Source organism: Jaculus jaculus, chromosome 11 (assembly GCF_020740685.1).
Source record: "Jaculus jaculus isolate mJacJac1 chromosome 11, mJacJac1.mat.Y.cur, whole genome shotgun sequence".
Taxonomy (NCBI): domain Eukaryota; kingdom Metazoa; phylum Chordata; class Mammalia; order Rodentia; family Dipodidae; genus Jaculus; species Jaculus jaculus.
Genome location: NC_059112.1, coordinates 102,032,514 through 102,053,143, shown reverse-complemented (window position 1 = coordinate 102,053,143; position 20,630 = coordinate 102,032,514). Strand labels below are relative to the sequence as shown.

The window sequence follows — 20,630 nt, the reverse complement described above, 5'->3', positions numbered from 1 at the left end:
AGGCTTCGCAGGCAAGCACCTTAACTGCTAAGCCATCTCTGCAGCCCCTGAATGATCTTGTTAAATCTGCTTGTCATCCTCTTTGTTAGTACAATCAGTGGTATCTAGTATTTTAGCATGTTGAAACTTTTTTCCTTTAACCTATACATCTGCTTATCTACTTAGAGAACTTCCTCAATGTTAGAGTGTGCATGTGGTCTTTTAGATTTTCTTTTAAGCTTTTCACTGTTTATAGGTAAGTTTTTTTTTTTGTTTATTTATTTATTTGAGAGTGACAGACAGAGAGAGAATGAGGCAGAGAGAGAGGCAGAAGAGTGGGCATGCCAGGGCTTCTAGCCACTGCAAACGAACTTCAGACGCGTGCGCCCCCTTGTGCAGCTGGCTAACGTGGGTCCTGGGGAATCGAGCCTTGAACCGGGGTCCTTAGGCTTCACAGGCAAGCGCTTAACCACTAAGCCATCTCTCCAGCCCCAGTTTTCTTTTTTGTATGTGTGGTGTAGTATGTGTGTGGTGTGGTATGAGTGGTGTGTGTGTGTAGTGCATGCACCAGTGAGGGCAGATGCGCGTGCATGGATGCACACACGTGCAGAGACCAGAGGGGGAAGTCAGGGGTTCTCCTCTATCGCTCCTCCACCTGGCTTCCTGAATCCGGCGCTCACCATTGTTCTGCTAGACTGGCCGACCAGCGAGCCGTCGCCTTCGTCTTCCTGTCTGACCTTGCCCGTTCTTTACCTCTGGCTCTGGGCAGCAGTACTTCCGGTTCCTGGGGCATAGATATGTTCTCAACGCTTATTTTAGAAAATGAGCTAGCATCAGGGAATTGTGACAGCAAGGAAAGCCTGAGGAATAGTGGCTCTTCATGGGTTCCCACGAGTCCCTTCAGAAGCTGTGGGCATGTGTTGGCGTCGCTGAGTATACTTGAAAGTTCCATACCTGGCTCAATGTTCATGTCTCACTGTATCTCAAACATGTACACTTAATATGAGCTCTGGAGAATGTATCAAGGACTCAGCAGCATCTGTTTACATTACAGCCTGTGCTAGGGTCACCTAGCCAGTTCCCCCAGTATGAAGTATTTAGCAGTTCCTGTCTTCCCACTAGTGTAAATAATAATGTTGGGGGGGGGGTTCTGTTACTGAATCTTTACCTGACTTTAGATTGTAGTCTAGGGTTGATTTTTGCTATTAATGTTCGAGGGCAAAATGTGTGACCCTTTTTATAGACTTAATTTATAAAACATAAATGTGTGGTAAGGCATAGTGGCTCATGTCTATAATCCCAGCACTATGATCATCATGAGATCGAGGTCAGCCTGGGCTACAGAGTGGGTTCCAGATCAGCCTGTGCTAGAGCAAGACCCTACCTCAAAAAAAAACCTACCCCAAATTTAAGGCAGAGAATGACTGAGGAAGAAACCTGACATTGACCTCTGGCCTCCACATGCATATGTGTCCATTGTGTCCACATACATATGTGAACATGCTTACATATACCTCTCTCTTTCTCTCTCTCTCTCGCACACACATATCCACAGCCGCGATGGCATTTATGGCTGACGTGTTAGCTGTCCTGCATTTACCATTAAGCAGGATTCTAGGACTGCACGTTAGGCAGTGTTGAACTATAGAAGGAGGCGCTTGCGGAATCTTGGCAGGAGCTAGGGAAGTCCAGCAGTGTCCCGCGATGCTGGTGTTGATGTACAGTTTCCAGTGCAGCAGGTGGCAGCAATTTTTTTCTTTTTTTCTATCTTTCTTTTCTTTTTTTTTTTTTTAATTTTTTTTGTTCATTTTTATTTATTTGAGGGTGACAGAGAGAGAAAGAGGCAGATAGAGAGAGTGAGATTGAGCGCGGCAGGGCCTCCAGCCACTGCAAACGAACTCCAGATACGTGCGCCCCCTTGCGCATCTGGCTAACGTGGGTCCTGGGGAATCGAGCCTTGAACCAGGGTCCTTAGGCTTCAAAGGCAAGTGCCTAACCACTAAGCCATCTCTCCAGCCCCTATCTTTCTTTTCTTTATTCTCTCCCCTCCCCTTCTCTTTTTCTGTCTGCTTGCTTGCTTGGTTTGTTTGTTTGTTTGTTTCCTTCTTTCTTTCTTTCTTCTGCCTGGGCAAAGTGGCTTTATTAGCAAAAGCCAAGATTACATAGGATTTTAGAGTTAGCACTGGAGCCCTTCTTGCCAAAGGTGGGCAGAACATTGACAAAGCAAAACAAAACAAATCTGCCCTTGGCCTGGCCTGTCTTCCTCTCCTCCTGTTTGGCCGCCTTGGGAGTGTGACCTCTCGCTTTTCCAGCACGGGCCAGGGAAGCATGGACTTGACCTCCCAGCTACTTCCAGGGGGGCCAGGACCTCCACCCCATGCCGGGCTAGGCTGGCCTCACCCTCCAGCGGTGTGCCTGCCAGCAGCACGGCTTGATCTTTCAGGGCGATGCCCTCCAGCGAGGCCACATGAGCCTTGAGTTGGGCGACTGCTCCTGGCCGGTCACCTGGAGGGTGTGTAGTTCCTGGGCACGGACAAAGAGCTGCACGTGGGTGACTGATCTGTGGGCCAGCTGTGGCTGCCGCGAAGATGGAGTTGAGGAAGATGCGATTTCTTTTCCTCTTCACCAGTTCCCTTATTACTTTATCAGGCTTTCCCCAAATACTTTGAGGGAAACTTTTTTCATTTTCTTTTTCCTAAATATTTTATTTATTTACTTGGGGGGGGGGCAGAGAGGAAGAGGCAGAGAGAAAGAGAGAGAGATTGGGCATGTCAGGGCCTTGAGCCACTGCAAACAAACTCCAGACACATGCGCCATCTTGCGCATCTGGCTTTACATGGGTACTGGGGAATCCACTCGGTCCTTAGGCTTTACAGGCAAGCACCTTAACTGCTGAGCCATCTCTCCAGCCTGGAAACTTTTCTTTTTCTTTTTTCTTTTTTCCCAAGGTGGGGCCTCACTCTAGCCCAGGCTGACCTGGAATTCACTATGTAGTCTCAGGCTGGCCTCAAACTCACAGTAATCCTCCTGCCTCTGCCTCCCAAGTGCTGGGATTAAAGGCCTGTGCCACCACGTCCGGTGAAACTTTTTTTTTTTTTTTTTTTCAAGGTAGGGTCTCACTCTAGCCCAGGCTGACCTAGAATTCACTATGGAGTCTCAGGGTGGCCTCGAACTCACGGCAATCCTCCTACCTCTGCCTCCCGAGTGCTGGGATTAAAGGCGTGTGCCACCACGCCTGGCCGTAAAACTTTTGTTTTTAAATGACTTTATTGAATAGATTTAATTTATTTACTATAAAAATCTAGCTCTTGTAGTACTTAATTCATTGACTTATTTTGTTTTTGAAACAGCCTCTCATGTAGCCAAGGATGACTTTGAGCTGATCCTCCACTTCCTGAGTGCTGAGATTACAGAGATGTGGCACCAACTTGGTTCATGTGGTGCTGGGGATTTGAACCCAGGACTTTGTGCATGTGAGGCAAGCACCGTACCCACTGAGCTATATGCTGAGCCTCCGAGACCTGGTTTTTGGGTAAATCTTTTGAGTTGTGCATCTGTTACCACAACTCAGTTCTCAACCATTTATGCTCACCTTAAGCTACAGGATAGGCTGGTGTGTGTGTGGGCAAGGGGGTTCTCCCTGGTTCCCCTACTCTTAGCCGACCTGGATTTGAACTGCAAATTGTATCAGCTCTCCTGAGAGGCCTCTCTTACCAAACTCCGCATCAAGTCCATTACCTCCGTTCTCCAAAAGGAAGGGCCATCTGGGTCACGTTCTCCATAGTGCAGGGGCACCTCACAGGAAGCAGGAAGTGGGCCCTGTGGAGCTAGATCGTTGACACTGAGAGTGGTGGGCAAGGGGCCTTAGAGAAAAGCTGAAAGCCAGAGAACACACTGAAATGCTTCCTGAAGGAGGGACACTTGAGGAAGATGACCAGCAAATACAAGCTCAGGTCAGATGGAGAGGTGAGAAGAGAGCACAAGGGGGTTGAGCTTGCAGTGCCCTTTATTTAGCAAGGCGTGCCAATGAGCTAATTATAAGAGGAGCACCCACCTGGGTGGTTCCACTGTGTTGTGAGTTCAACCCGTGTGCCCTGGCGAGGCCCAGCTGATGAGGCAACCCCAACCCCAGGGGCTGAGCAGCTGCTCTCCGGCTTGTCTGCATTCCTTTCCCCTTAGGGACCTGGTTTTATCTGGACCTGGCCGCGCAATTATTGACCTGTGCTTTGGAGCCACGCAAACTGCCAGAGATGGTTAAATGGATGGCTGTATTTGCAGAGATCCGCTTCAAGTGCTAGGCAGTGGTTAACGACACAGACATCTAAGCGCAGCCCAGAGTTGTTTTTTGAGATGAGGCCCTGGTCTCACTCCATATTTGGTTACTGAGAAGTCATGTCGTTTTGGTGGTACTGTCAGCTCTCAGATAGATGCCCATGTGGCTGTGAGAGAACGTAGTCAGTGCACAGCTCATGTTTAAGAGTAACATCTGCTCCTCTACATGGCTTTTTCAGTGTGGGGGTCGGTTCTGGGTTCCCCGCTTCTTACCCACTGGGAAGGTATGTGTGAAGCACTTGCTGGATACCAGGCCCAAGCTAGGTACAGAGGGCCCAGGAAAGACAGGCTGGGAGGTAGGAACTAGCGGCTAATTCAGCACTAGTCAGTGGTGGCTTCCAGTGCTGGGATGGATTAGTGATGTCTGTCTCGGGCAGAGACTTCAGCGCCAAGCTCTGGATGTGCTGATGCTACGTTAGAGCGGCCTGCTGTACCCAGGCCGAAGGTTGAGTGTGGGAGCGAGCCAAGTGCTCTTAGAGCAGAGGCTGTTTGTGTTGGTGGCATGGGTGTAGTGGCTCAGCGGGCAGGTGTGCTCAGTACAAATGTTGCTACTTGAATGTCTCTGACCCCAGTTTCTTCAGGTGTAAAGTGGAGATAATAGTACCTGCCTTTCCAGGTATTAACATGTTGATGGGAGGAGCTAGGGAAATAGTAGGTATGAAAGCGAGTCACCACCCACAGTGTGACCAACAGCTGGAGTATCCTTACTACAGGGGTGGCAACGGGGGGGGGGCGGGGCTCTTGTGATTAGAAGTTGAACCGGATGGCGGTGCTCTGAGGGCCTTTGCGCTGGGCCTCTGTTTAATCTGCTGCCCTTTGTGGTACTGAGGTCTTTGCTCCAAGGCTTTCTGCAGTCAGGCCACAGGATGTAAACCTGACCTGGCCTCATCTCGACCCACCACATCACCCTCCTGGTTGACTTTCTTTTTTTTTTTTTTTAATTTTTTTGTTCATTTTTATTTATTTATTTGAGAGCTATAGACAGAGAGAGAAAGAGGCAGAGAGAGAGAGAGAGAGAGAGAGAGAGAATGGGCGCACTAGGGCCTCCAGCCACTGCAAACGAACTCCAGACACATGCGCACCCGGCTAACGTGGGTCCTGGGAAATTGAGCCTCGAACTGGGGTCCTTAGGCTTCACAGGCAAGCGCTTAACCGCTAAGCCATCTCTCCAGCTCCGCGCTGACTCTCTTCAAAGTTTTAATTAACTGACATGATCTGGTTACCTGTTCTCCCCCTGCTGGAACAGTATAAAGGCACTAAGGCCTGTGTCTCACTCCCGCCTCTGTACCTCAGAGTCCAGAGCAGGGCCTGGCATGGGGGAGATGTGCTGGGTTTCTCAGCATTGGTGGTGATCAGACGGGCCCAGGAGCCCTGGATGGATGCTGAGAACCCAAGGTAGTAGCTGTGACCTCATTTTTCCACAGATGTGTTCCCGAATCTCCTGGGTTTTTTTTTTTTTTTTTGTTATTGAAAAATAAATTCAATTAAATGCACAGCAGTTGTAACTTAATTGAAAATTCCATCAACTGTGGATCTGAGTTCATGATGTAATCTCTCATAACAAAATGAAGAACAAGAATCGGAATTCATATTATTTTTAGTCTACGTAACAGGCCATGAAATTACACAATGTTTCCAATTTGGCAGGCTAGTGAATTCATTCTCTGAAAATGTAATCTTGCTTCTTAGACTGGATGTGATATGAATTAAGAGTTGAAACTTATGAATCGGTTACAGCGAGCCCCTGGCCCTTCCCTATAGAAACTGGTGTGTTTTCAATCGGCTTTCCCCTTCCTTACCTGGCTCCCACACTCTTTCCCCCGTTCCTCCTACATCGTTACTGAGGCATATGCTGAGGCCTTGGGGTATCCCTGATTTTGTTAAATGAACACAAACTTTTTTGGGGGGGGGTGTTGTAGAGTGGCCCAGGTCAGTTTCCTAGCCTCTGCCTGTCAAGTCCAGGGGCGTCCCCGGGTTTGCTCCTGGTCACTCACCTGCTACATCCTGAAGATGCTGGGGTCACCCTGCTGCCCCTCGTGTCCCAGGGTGGGCTGATGAGTCCCTGGTTCTCCCGCAGGGTGACCTGCCTGTGTGCCCAGTTCGAAGCTGTCCTGCAGCACGGCATGAAGAGGAGTCGGGGATTGGCGCTCACCGCGGCGGCCATCAAGCAGGCGGCAGGTTTCGCCAGCAGAACCGAGACAGGTACTGCGGCTGGGGGTTGCTCAGCCTTTTCCTTGCTGTCCTGTTTACTTATCTTTCAGTGGTGGGCAAGGCACTCAGCGTGGGGCTGAGCTGTGTGCTTGTGTGTACAGAAACCCTGTCTTAATTATAGTTAAAAAAAAAAAAAAAAGAGGCCCTGTCTGGCACCGTAATTTAAGTGATGTCACCCTTTGTGCAGAACTGTCAGAGCCGCATGCTCCCAACTCCTCTGGGTTCGGCGGCCTCCAGCCACGGGCTTATTTCACCAACGCGGTGTGGCAATTTCTGGGACATGAATCATGTTTTAATTTTATGCATGGGGATAGCTTGGCGCTACATGATTGCCTTCAGCAGGTCTGTGAGCCCCGAGCTCTGGCACCATCCAGCTCAGTGCTATAAAGAAGGTCCCCAGTGACAGAGAAAATGAGACTCGTTACAGCACCTGGAGCCACGTGGTGCTTAGCGTGAGCCTTTGATGGCCTTCCGTGTATGTCGGCTGCTTCCGTTCTCGTCACACCTCGGGCACAGTGGCCCTGGCTGCCTCCCAGTGCAGACGAGTGATCTGCTCTTGGCTCGGCCTTGGAAGTTCCTCATGTCATGGGACTCCATGATGGCCTGGGGTCTCCTCTTCCCTCCCCCACATTTCAAAGGACAGATTCTTGGCCACTCTGTAGTGGCTGCCACCTCCAGCTCCTGAATTTTTCTTGTCCCTGTGCTAATCAGTGCAAGTGTTCCTGCGAGAAAAATGTGTCTTCTTTCGCTGACTCTCTTCCTTCACAGCCAACACTCAGGGCCACCATGTCCGGCGGAGGTGCTTGTGGAAATGAGAGTGACTCTTTGGCCTGTCCTCGAAGGCTGCTATGTCTCTTTTTTCTTTTCCTTTTCACGTCCTTTACTTTTTAAAATATGTTTTGAGGCAGGGTCTCACTATGTAGCCTATGCAGTCTTTGAACTTGTGATCCCACTGCCTTAGTTTCCCCAGTGCTGGGATTACAGGCACGTGCTTGCCTACCTGCTTTGTTCTTTTTCTCTCAGCCCTTCAGCAAATCTTTGATTCTTCTTTTCAGAAATGCATGTGATTCTGTTGGGGTCCAGGGACTGCTTCCAGGGGATCATGTGGCTGTTGAATTTTCTTCAGGGCTCCTGGGTCTGCTTCTAAAAGCTCAGCTAAGACAGGGCCAGGCCAGAGGAAGGCCAGCCTTGGGCTCGCCATCCTGCAGGTCTCACTGCCCACTGTGCTGGCCACCTCGGATGTCAGCCCCATGGGTCGGCAGTGGTCCCAGCGGCCTTCACACGGGGGCGCTTCAGTGTTGGCACTGCCTGATGAGCTCTCCCAGAGCCCCCCAGGCTTCCCGGGCCTCCTTTTCTTCTTGTTTCTATCCTGACTGGGGGTGGGGGTGGGCCCGGTGGCACATGGTTAAATTCAAGGAACCATTGTGGAAGAAGCCTGGTGATGGCTTCTATCCTGTGAGGGCCACTTCTGGTCTCAGAGGCAAGCTTGCTTCGGGGTATCTGTGACCTTGAGAAAGTCTCTCGAGTCTAAGTGTTTTCAGTGAGGTAAGGAGAACTTGGTCCCTGAGGGGATGTTGGCAGGCTGTAGTGACCACCTCCTTTCAAGCAAGCGCCTTTAACCACTGAGCCATCTCCCTAGCCCTTAAACTACCTCTGTTCTAACAGTAGCTGGTCTGTACCCCTCCCCCAGCACCCTTAACTTTCACCTTCTCCCTCACCTCATGCTCCCAAAGCGCTGCCCTCTGGGCCTTGGAGAATGCTCTTCCTGTCTCTGCTCAGACTAGAACCTTCGTCTGTGTTCCACGGCCCCCGGAGTATCAGGAAAGCCCCGATGCATCAGTCTCTGCAGTGCTGAGTTCTCCAACCTGTCTGTGGCTTCCTATGCCGTCTCCACCTCCGCCCTGAAGAGCTGATGGGCGGCGGGCAGAGGCTCTGGCTGCGTTCTGCTGAGTGGCATGTGTGGCCGCCTGTGCCAGTTAGAAGCAGGGAAGAGAGTGGAGCAGCTTAGCCGTTGGGTGGCTGCCAAGGGCTTCATTGTTGCCACTGTCGATGTGTTAATTAACCATTCCCAAGCTGCTCCACCGTCCTGGGCTAAGATTAAGACCTCTTCCCGTGCAGTGAGCGATTAAAGTCCTGAGGGAGGGGGGTCTTGGCTTATCAGCCACGATCAGGTCTGTGACTTCTTGTGGTAGTTCTTAGAGCTTCTGGAGCAGCCCTTTGGGACAGAATGAAGACAGTCAAGTCCAGAGCGAAGGACTGGATAGACATGAGGCCCCTCCTCTCCTCCTCCCTGCTGGCTGCTGGGCTGGGGGCTTGATGCAGCATGGCGGTTGAGACCCTGCTCAGGAGGCAGGCAGCGGGGTACAGGCCACTGGGGGACTTGTCAGACTGGAGCTGCGACTGAGTGTCTGTTTCCCGTAGGTAAGATGAAACGTTGCAGGACCCGCCTCACAGAGGGTAGGGTGGGCTTGGTGAGAAAGTTCTGTGCCCAGCCACAGGGTCTCAGCATGGGCGTAGGCTGCTAACATGGCGGCAACTTCAGGACAGGCGATAGTGTCCTTATTATTTCAGATTATTTCATAATCTGCCCGAGTTCGCACAGCTGACAGCGGCAGAGCTGAGGATTCCAGTCAAGTCAGTTGACTTCCGAGTCCCGGCCCTTCACAGACCCTGCTCTGCTGCCTGCAGGCCAGGCCCATCCTGCTCCTCCGCCTATGTGATGGTCCAGTTAGCAAAAGGGAAAGTGACTGTGTCTTTTGAGGCTGGGATACAGCTCAACCTGCCTAGTATGCTTGAGGCCCTAGCTTCAATCCCCAGCACCGCAACAACCAAACAAAGATGCATTATCATGTGAAGAGAGAGAAGTCCAACCTCCAAGTACTGACTGGTCAAAATGCTGAAAATCACAGTTAGTAGGTCATGCGGCCTGCCTGCCATGAACAGAACTTCATAGTCTCTGGGGTTAGGCTACAGGGAGGACTGTGTGCTTAGGCCTCTTTCGTTTGAGTCAGGGTTTCACTCTAGCCCTGGCTGTTCTGGAACTCACTCTGTGGCCTCAGGCTGGCCTCCAACTCATGGCCATCCTCGTACTTCAACTTCCTGAGTGCTTGGGAATTTTTTTTTTAAAAGTTGCCAACATTTGGGCTGTGTGGATGGCTTAGTGGTTAAGTCCTTAGCCTGCAAAGCTAAAGGACCCAGGTTCAATTCCCCAGGACCCATGTAAGGCAGATGCACAAGGTGGCGCATGCTTCTGGAGTTTGTTTGCAGCAGTTAGAGGCCCTGGTGCACCCATTCTCTATCTATCTGCATCTCTCTTCTCTCTCTGTCTTTTTCTCTTTCAAATATAAATAAAAATAAAATAAAAAGGAATAAAAAGTTGCCAACATTTAAAAATTATAGACTTTATAGGCTGAAGAGACGGCTTTGTGGAACCCAGGTTTGATTCCCTGGACCCACGTAAGCCAGAGATGTGAAGCGTTTCACTGTCACTCCTGTTCCTGCTACGTAAGGTCATCACTCCAGGCCCAGCTACCTGGGCACCTCTTCCTCACAGGTACATGTTACTCTGATTCTTCGTACTGTTTGGGATTAGGAGTAACAGCCTCAAATTTGAAAGTGGTTAGTTTGGGTTACAAGCTCCAAAGGAGTATCACAAAAGACAAGTCCAGAGAACTGAGTCCAGGTTCTGAGATCCTGAATTCCAAAAAGCCCAACTCACCATGTGTGGTAGTTTGAATGTGATAGTGTAAATGTGTGGCCCAAAGACTCAGATGTTTTATTAACATTGAGTTTGCAACTTCAGCTCCTAACAGGCAGACTCTTGGCACAGGGAGGCGAGTTACTGGATGGTGGTGGTATCTAATTCCAGCCCCAAGGTGTGTGGAGAGCAGTTTGAGCTCTGGGGCTTCCTGCCTGTTGCTTGCTGCTGTTTGAGTTTATGGAAGCGGCTTCTTCCACCACTGATGGAACTCCCCCTGGATCTGTCAGCTGAAATAAACTCCTTCCTCCCATCAACTGTCTGGTGAGATGTTCCATCCCAGCAATGTGGAGCTGCCTGCAACACCATGAGTCACCAAAATGTCAGCTGATACCAGCCTTTGTTCCTTTTATTTTTAAAATATTTTACTTATTTATTTATTAGCAACCGGGGGGGGGGGGTGATGGGGAGAGTGAATAGACACGCTAGGGCCTGTTGCAAAACAATTCTAGACACATGTGTCACCTTGTGCATATGGTATTATGTGGGTACTGGGGAACAAACCCAGCAAGCTTTGCAAGCAAGTGTCCTTAACTGTGGAGTAATCTCTCTAGCTCCTTTGTTCACTTTTTGTTTTATTTTTTATTTGAGACACACACACACACACACACACACACACACACACACACACACACAGAGAGAGAGAGAGAGAGAGAGAGAGAGAATGAGAGAGAGAATGGGCACGCCAGGGCCACTAGCCAGTGCAAATGAACTCCAGAAGCATGTGCCACCTTGTGCATCTGGCTTATGTGGATACTGGGGAATCGAACCTGGTCCTTAGGTTTAGCAGGCAAGTGCCTTAACCACTAAGCCATCTCTCCAGCCCACCTTTGTTCCTTTTCTATCAAAACCCTCCACATACATTCAAAATAACCAACTTGATCTGCATCTACCTGGCCTAATGCCTGATTTACATCTCCAAGGGTCATGCACATACATTTGTTACAGTGTAGGGGTCTTGGGTCCGTTTTCTCTGCCAATTAAGGAATTAAGAGGCAAGAAGGCTTTTTAAAAGAATGGTTTATTTCAGAGAGGCAAAGAAAGTAGACTCCTCTGTGAGGAGGAGGCTTCCAGAGTTAGAAAAACCCAGAGTTTCCATGGGAACTAAACTTTTTTTTTTTTGAGGCAGGGTCTCACTCTGGTCCAGGCTGACCTGGAATTAACAATGTACTCTCAGGGTGGCCTTGAACTCATGGCGATACTCCTACCTCTGCCTCCCAAGGGCTGGGATTAAAGGCACACCTATTAAATTAAACTTTTATTGAGTGGGAAAGCCCTCCCATCCCAAGTCTATGATTGGTTGGCTTGAGTGAAGGTGAGAGGCGCTGATTGGCTCACGGTGTACCCAGTATGCGCAGGTCTTGGGAAGCTTGCAGGCCCAGCCACCAGGTAGCACCAAAGAAGGTGGAGTCTCGGCGCTCTTCACCATCTTGGGTTTCCAGGGGCTTCTTTCGCTATTCACCTAATCAAGAAAGCTGACTCTTCAGCGTTTTGCATTCAATGTAATGAACGCCCCTGTGATGTCTGACTGAGACCCCCAAGGGTGGAACCCCGTGTGTATTCACAGTATCCAATCAGTACACCTGACTGGTACCCGAGTTACATCCCCCAGGGTGGAATCTCCATGTACATCCAAAGTCACCAACCAAGCCACCCGACCGGATGCCTGTTTGCACTCCTGAGTGTGTAAGAACCCCTGGTCCCAGTGTCCAAGTGGGTGTTTTGCTCAGGGTCCCTCCCGGCTTGGGAGCTTTCTGCTTTGTTTTCCTTCCTTCCTTTTTTTTTTTTCCCCTTGGTTTTTCGAGGTCTCACTCTCGACCAGGCTGACCTGGAATTCACCATGGAGTCTGAATGGCCTTGAACTCAGGGTGATTCTCCTACCTCTGCGTCCAGAGTGCTGGGATTAAAGAAAAGTGCTACCATGCCTGACCTTCTGTTCTGCTTTCTAAGAATAAAGTTTTGCCAGCTTGACTATGTACACCTGCCTCCCAAGTGCTGGGATTAAAGACGTGTGCCACCATACCCGACTTTTTCTTTTTCTTTCCCTTTTTTTCTTTTTCTTTTTCTTCTTCTTTTTCTCTTTCCTCCTACACCTCCTTTTTTTTTGGGGGGGGTAGGGTCTTGCTTTAGCCCAGGCTGATCTGGAATTCACTGTGTAGTCTCAGGGTGACCTTGAACTCATGGTGATCCTCCTACCTCTGCCTCCAGAGTGCTGGGATTAAAGACGAGCGCTACCATGCCTGACCTTCTGTTCTACTTTCTAAGAATAAAGTTTTGCCACCTTGACTATGTATACCTGTTAATTCTTTACAGGTTGTAAGACAATGATCTCCAAAGAACCAGTGGCTTTGGGGAGTTCTAATGACTGTTCACTTTTTTTTTTTGGTTTTTTGAGGTAAGGTCTCACTCTAGCTCAGGCTGACCTGGAACTCACTATGTAGTCTCAGGGTGGCCTTGAACTCACGACGATCCACCTACGTCTGCCTCCCAAGTGCTGGGATTAAAGGCATGCGCCACCATGCCCGGCCCATTCACTTTCAAAACCTGCACCACCACCAGGGATTTGATTCATGTAGTTTTGCATGTAACTTACTGTGTTGTCCCTGGTGTCTGGTTTCTTCCACACATCCTTGTTTTGTGAGGTTCTGCGATGTTGTTAGTGCACCAGGAGCTCATTTGCTGTCATTTATGTTCCCTGTTTGACAGTCTACTTACCTGCTTTACTAATAATGACATTTGGGTCATTTTCTCTCGCGAGTGGCTGTGAGCAGTGTTTTTGTACGTGTGTTTTGGTGAATGTGTATACACATTTCGCCCGAGTCTAGGAGTGAAATTAGTGAGTCGTGGGACTCATGTGCCCTGAGCTTCAGAGAGACTGTGGTTGGCATTTCCACCAGCATTTAGTTCTGGACCAGAGTTGTGGTTCCATGTCCTGGCCAGCACCTAGTATTATCCTGAAGGGTGTGTGATAAGTAATTCACTGTGGCCTTGTCATTTACTGGTGACTAATACTGTTGATCCCAGCCCCTTGGGCTTATTTAGTTGTTCAAGTCTGTGGCCTGTTTTTCTGTTAGGTTGCTGTGTTCTTGACTTATAGGAGTTCTTTGTATAGTGTAGTTGTAAGTCCTGCCCTGCTAGGATTCAAGCTCTGTGGACATCTTTTCCCACTCGTGCTTGACCTTTTCACTTATTTTTTTAATGTTTTTGTTTATCTTTTATTTATTTGAGGGTGACAGACAGAGAAAGAGACAGAGACAGAGAGAGAGAGAGAGAGAGAGAGAGAGAGAGAGAGAGAGAGAGAGAGAGATAGAGAGAGAGAATGGGCGTGCTGGGGCCTCTAGCCACTGCAAATGAACTTGAGATGTGTGCCCCCTTGTGCATCCGGCTAATGAGAGTCCTGGGGAATCGAGCCTCAAACCAAAGTCCTTAGGCTTCACAGGCAAGCGCTTAACCGCTAAGCCATCTCTCTAGCCCTACTTCTTCTTCTTCTTTTTAAAAATTTTTAAATTTTTATTAACATTTTCCATGATTATAAAAAATATCCCATGGTAATTCCCTTCCTTCCCCCCCCCATACTTTCCCCTTTCTTTTCTTTCTTTCTTTCTTTCTTTCTTTCTTTCTTTCTTTCTTTCTTTCTTTCTTTTTTTTTTTTTTTGAGGTAGGGTTTCACTGTAGTTCAGGCTTACCTGGAATTCACTGTGGAGTCCAGGGTGGCCTTGAACTCACAGCAATCCTCCTACCTCTGCCTCTGGAGTGTTGGGATTAAAGGTGTGCACCACCACGCCCATCCTTACTTTTTAAAAAATATTTTATTTTTATTTATTTAAGAGAGGGGAAAGAGGCAGATAGAGAGAGAGAGAGAGAAAAAATGGGCATGCCAGGGCTTCCAGCCAGTGCAAACTAACTCCAGACACATGCACCACCTTATGTATCTGGCTTATATGGGTCCTGGGGAATCAAACCTTTGGCATTGCAGGCAAGAGCCTTAATCACTAAGCCATCTCTCCAGCCCTTGTCACTTCTTTTCTTAAAAAATTATATATTAGACAAAGTGGGCATGGTGGTGCACACCTTTAATCCAAGCACTCAGGAGGCAGAGGTAGGGGGATCAAGAAGAAGCAGGATTGCTATGAGTTTGAAGCCATACTGAGATTACAAAGTGAATTCTAGGTCAGTCTGGACTAGAGTGAAACCCTACCTCGAAAAACCAAAATATATATATTAGGGAGAGAAAGAGAAAGGGGGGAGAGAATAGATATAACAGGGCCTCTAGCCACTGCACACAAACTCCAGGCGCATGTGCCATTTTGTACATCTGGTTTATGTGGGTATCTGGTTATGTGAGGAATCAAACCTGGATCCTTTGGCTTCACAAGCAAGAGTCTTAACCCCTAAGCCATCTCTTTCCAGTCTCCTCCACTTTTTCTCCCCCCTCCACTTCTTTTAAGGGACAGAGTATTTCATTTTCATAGTCTCATTTGTCTGTCCTCTTACTTATCCAGCTTTTCTGTTCTGCTTAAGAAATCTTTGTTTATTCTTAGACCATAAAGAATTTCTGTTGGGAGCTGGGCATGGTGGCACATGCCTTTAATCCCAGCACCTGGGAGGCAGATCACAGGAGGATCGCTGTGAATTTGAGGTCACTCTGAGACTACAGAGTGAATTCTAGGTCAGCCTGGGCTAGAGCCAGATTCAACCACGAAAAACCAAAAAAAAAAAAAAAAAAAAAAAAAAAAAAAGAATTTCTGCTGGGGCTGGAGATAAGGCTTAGTGGTTCAGGTGCTTGCCTGCAAAGCCCAAGGACCCATGTTTGACTCTCCTGATCCTACATAAGCTGGACACACAAAGGTGAGTCAAGTGTAAGGTTGCACATGCCCCCTAGGTGATGCAAACATCTGAAGTTTGATTGCAGTGGCTGAGGCCTTGGCATGCCAATTCTGTCTCCCTCCCTCCCTCCTTCCCTCTAACTCTCTTAAAAAAAAAGTCTGGAGAGATGGCTTAGTGGTTAAACGCTTGCCTGTGAAGCTTAAAGACTCCGGTTCAAGGCTTTTTATTATTTTTTTTTTGGTTTTTCAAGGTAGAGTCTCACTCTAGCCCAGGCTGACCTACAATTCACTATAGAGGCTCAGGGTGGTCTCGAACTCTCAGCAATCCTCCTACCTCTGCCTCCCGTGTGCTGGGATTAAAAGCGTGTGCCACCACGCCTGGCCTCTGTTCTGTTTTGATGTCCTCATTCCCCCTCCTATTCTGCAGGATGTAGCATCAGCTACTGTGAGGTCATGAGTGCCATGGCCACTTTGTATCTGGAAGACAGTATTGTAAAGCACTCCTCCCCTCCCTTTGGCTGTTACATTCTTTCTGCAAGGTCTTCTGCAAGGTCACTAAGCCTTGGAGAGTGTGATAGACATGTCTCAGTGCTGAACACTCCACTGTCACTTCTCAGCCCTTTGGTGAGTTTTGATTCTCCCCAGTGTTTTTTTTTTTTTTTTGAGGCAGGGACTCCAGACTGGCCTGGAACTTACTCTGTAGCCCGGGCTGTTTTTCAATGTATGATCCCTCCTGTTTCTACCACCTGAGAGCTGGAATTATGAGAGAGAGAGAGAGAGAGAGAGAGAGAGAGGGAATCACCATTTCCAACACTTTCTTTCTTTTTTTTTTTTTAAATTTTATTTATTTATTTATTTGAGAGTGACAGACACAGAGAGAAAGACAGATAGAGGGAGAGAGAGAATGGACGCGCCAGGGCTTCCAGCCTCTGCAAACGAACTCCAGATGCGTGCGCCCCCTTGTGCATCTGGCTAACGTGGGACCTGGAGAACCGAGCCTTGAACCGGGGTCCTTAGGCTTCACAGGCAAGCGCTTAACTGCTAAGCCATCTCTCCAGCCCCAACATTTTCTTTTTGGGAATAGTGGATTTTACTTCTCCCAGTGGTTCTACTTTTATTTTTTCAAGGTAGGATCTTGCTTTAGCTCAGGATGACTTGGAATTTACTATATAATCTCAGGTTTGCCTTGAACTCATGGCGATCCTCCTACCTCTGCTTCCCGAGTGTTGGGATTAAAGGTGTGCACCACCACGCCTGGCAAGGTTTTTGTTTCTTGCTCTGTTAACTGTATAGGACCTCTGGTATGCTGCTGAACAGCTGGGGGCATCTGGACTTGTCTTACTCCTGATCTAGGGGGCTCTATCAGATTAGGAGAGTTCAGGTCTATAGCTGGTTGCTAAGGGTTTTTATCATAAGTATGTCTGGAATTTTATCAAAGGCTTTTTTTCCTTTTCTTTTTCTGTTTTTTTTTGTAAACCCACACTGGTCTCAAACTCACAGTGATCCTCCTACCTCTGCTTCCTGAATGCTGAGATTAAAGGTGTGTACCGCCATGTCCAGCTCACATCTTTTTTTTTTTTTTTTTTTTTTGTGGGGGTGGGGAGGTTTCAAAGTAGGGTCTCACTCTAGCCCAGGCTGACCTGACACTGTGTAGTCTCAGAGTGGACTTGAACACATGGAGATCCTCCTACCTCTGCCTCCTGCGTGCTGGGATTAAAGGCGTGCGCCACCACGCCTGGCCATCAAAAAGGCCTTTTCTGTGGTTGTGGAGATTATTCTTTGTTTCAAACCACTCCTGCATTCCTAGAATAAACCTGCTGGCTACTGGATTTGATTTTTAAATAGTTGACATCTATGTTTGTAATTGTATTGGCTATAATTCTCTTGCCATCATTTGGGAGCGGGATAACTCTGACCTCATAAAACAAGTTGGATTTTGTGCGCTCTCTCTCTCTCACCTGACTGCTTTGGAAAAATAAGAGCAAACCAAACCTAGAAGTACCAGATAGAAAGAGATTATCAAGATCAGGACAGAAATCAATGAAATAAACATGAAGACAACAGCAACAGAAGAACTGATGAAACAAATACTTGTTTTTTTTCTTTTTCTTTCTTTTCTTGCTTGCTTGCTTCTGGATGACATTGCATTTGTTTGCAATATTCAGTTTTCTTCCTCAAGTGAGATGATTTGCTGATTAAGTGAGAGCTGGAGCTTTCTTTGTAGAAAGATTCCCACTGCAGGTGCACTTTCATCAATGTGTACGATGTTACTCAGATTTTTTGGGGGTCACTTCATGCAGCCATGGCGCACGTACGGAGAGGACAGCTCGGAGGTGTCTGTGCTCCACCTCCTTTGGGGCAGGGTCTCTAGGTGCTACAAACAAACTGCCAGACTGCAAGGGAACGTACATCAGAATGGCTGGCCTGTGAACTTTGGATGTTCTGGGTTCGCCTCCACTGTCAGGGGCTTGGGGTCGTAGATGCACGTACCACTTTGCGTCTAGCTTTACTTGGGTGCTGGGGAATTGAATCAGGGCCCACGGTTGCCTTCAATGCTGAGCCTGGGAAAGGGGTTTGCAGGCAGCACCTGTTCAGCTCTGTGGTGGTGTCAGTGTCTGCACACAAGTGCACACTCCAGTTCAGTGAGTGTGCACACAAGTCCACACTCCAGGTTGCTGTCTTTGCCCTGCTTTGGGGGCCCTGCATTCAGGTTGCTGCTCGCTTCTGGCCTGGAGAGTTCTTCTGTAAACATCCCTGACTTAAAACTCATCAGAATGCAGATGTGATTATGTAAGCCGGGGCTGTGCGTTGGAAATGGTGTGTGTGTGTGTGTGTGTGTGTGTGTGTGTGTGTGTGTCCGTGTCCTCAAGGGCTTATCTGTTGGGAACTTGGTCTTGAGTGTGGCCATGATGAGAGACAGCGGTGACCTTTGGGAGGCAAGGCCAGTGAGACGTTCTTGGTGGGGCACTGCCCTTGGAAAGTGTCCTTGGAGAGTTCTTTGGTGAGTGGTGGTATAGACTAAGCCTGACTCTGCCCTGTACTCTGGCCACCTGACTTCCGGTCTGGTAATATGATTGTTCCTCTAGCACATGCTTCTGTCACCATGCCATCTGCCGTGAGGTTATGCATTCAAGGTCCCTCAGCTCAGCTCTGTCTTGTCTAGCACTGTGGGATGAGGGGTCCACATCCAATTCCAGTCCACAAGAATAGGGAGGGAGTCCATATGTTGATGATGGAGAACCCAGAGAGGCTTCCTTCTGGTGGAGTCACCCAGGGTCTCCTTTAGGACTGGCTGCCTTTGAATCCCAGAATTGAGAGCCGAGTGTCCAGTGGAACTTTTCCCTCTGACTTTGACTGGTGGCTGGATTTACCTACGTCCGTGACAGATTCGGTGGTGGGAGAGGGAGTCCGTTTTCTCAGACCCTGGTCTTGCAGAGTTGTCCCTTCCAGTTCAGACGCTAGCCTGAGTCATCACGTCCGCACACGTTCGCCCTATCCTGGCCTGTTTCTCTTGGTACTGGATCTCTGAGTTCACCCAGATGTTGAAGACCAGGGATTTCTTGGGTAGCTGGAGGCTCCCTCCTTTGCCCCAGGAAGACAGAATCAGGATCAGGGTAGCTCAGTCTTCACAACCATCAGCTTGCCAGTAATTGGTTTAGAAATTGACACAAGACACAGTTGTGGCCAAAGAGAAGGCAAGATTAGTGTGCTGAGGGGCGTCTGAGAAGTTCCTTACCATTCAAGATGCAAAGAAGGCAGATCTGATAGTCTTTAGCAGCTGTGTGAGACTGGTGTTTGGGCCTATGTCAGTGACCTTGCAGCCATGAAGAATGGGCAAGTCAGAGGACAAAAGTCAGCACTCCAGGGACAGCTGAGCTGAGAAACGGAGGTGCTGGCATTCTTGCTGAGGTCAGTGAGTGGCTGAACTAATCAACTCTGGAGCTACATTATCTCCGCACATTCTGTGAGGTCATTCATCCCTGGGTGCTTTGTAAGGCCAGCCATTCTGAGTTGGGTCTCCTTTTACTGAAACATTTTGAATTGAAACAATAGGAAAAAGCAAGGCCCCTGAAAGTGAAAGTGGCAGAAGGACCATTGTTCCAGAAAGGCAAGTGTGATTTGCACTTTACCCTTGGCAAAGGTACCTGATCCTTCTGCATTTTGATGAATTGGCTGCTCGCTTTGATTAATTGAAGTGGTGGCTTTTGCCTTGCTGACCATTTCCACGGAGCATTTCCTGTGCCCCTTCATGCTCATTATGTGCTTTTGTTGCTGAAATAACTATGCACAATAATTGAGAGTGTCCTCACTTACAGATGGTGGCCTGAGCCCCGTAAATCCCGTTCTGTCATGTCTGCTGCCTTGGTGCCCCTGGGGCCTCCTCACGGTTCAGCAGTGAGAGCATCAGTGCCGGGTACTCCAGAGGGATGGGCCTTTGGGGTTACTCATTACCTTTTGGTGGCTTGGTGGTTCTTACCAAAGTAGGTGGTGGAATCCCTTGTTGTTTATGTTATCTTGTGTGTTGGGAGTTGAACCTATGGGCTTGGTATGCTAAGCATGCACTCTGCCACTGATTTATACCTTTAGTCCCATCTTTTGGATGGTACTGTTGTTTCTACTGCCCCAAAATTCTTCCGGTCTGGAAGTGTTCTTTTTCTTTTCTATCCATTACCCCCTTGTCCTCTTCCCTTCCTCTAGTTCTATCTCAAACTCCTTCGGCCTGAATTTTGATTATCTTTATCTCTCTCTCTCTCTTTTTTTCTGAGGTAGAGTTTTGTTCTAGCCCAGGCTGACCTGGAATTCACTATGTAGTCTCAGGGTGGCCTTGAACTCACGACAATCTTCCTACCTCTGCCTCTCGAGTGCTGGGATTAAAGGCATGCGCCACCACGCCCAGCTTCTTTATATCTCTTCTTAAAAGTTATGATGAAATAAGATGCATAATAAAATTTACTGTCCTAACCATTTAAAATCCACACCTCGGTGACATTAAGTACATTCACATTGTTGCCCAAACATCATCACTACTGATACTCCATAAGCACGATTATTAAATTTCAGCCTTCTCCTCCCAGCCTCTGGCATTCTGTCTCAGGTGCCTATTGTAAGTGGAATTGCACAGTGTTTGTTCTTTTGTATCTGGCTTTACTCGCCACAGTGTCTTCAAGGTTCCTCCGTTCTCTAAGACACTCGCCTTTCTCTTTCAGGCTAGATGACATTCCAGCACTATATGGGCTACTTCCCCTAGTTGACTGGTATGAACAACGCTGCGAGGAGATGGCTATACAAATATTTGTTCCTCCTTGCTTCTGGTTCTTTCCACATATCTCCAGAAATGGAATTTCTGGCTCATCTGGTAATCTTGCAATAATGTTTTGAGAAGCCACTGAATTGTTCTTCATGCACTGCACCGTCTTGAGTTTCTGATTTCTCTACATCCTTGCTTACACTTTCATTTTGCCTTTTTTTAAAAAAATTATTTATTTATTTATTTGAGAGCGACAGACACAGAGAAAAAGACAGAT

General features: G+C 48.2%; 1 protein-coding gene across 1 annotated transcript in view; it reads left to right on the top strand.

The window, feature by feature from the left end:
- Snx29 (sorting nexin 29) overlaps positions 1-20,630 on the top strand; it is a 459,228-nt gene that overhangs the window by 53,012 nt on the left and 385,586 nt on the right. The window contains exon 4 of the mRNA XM_045161574.1: positions 6,389-6,513. Within this exon, the coding sequence (XP_045017509.1) occupies positions 6,389-6,513 (125 nt within the window). The remainder of the gene's footprint in view (positions 1-6,388; positions 6,514-20,630) is intronic.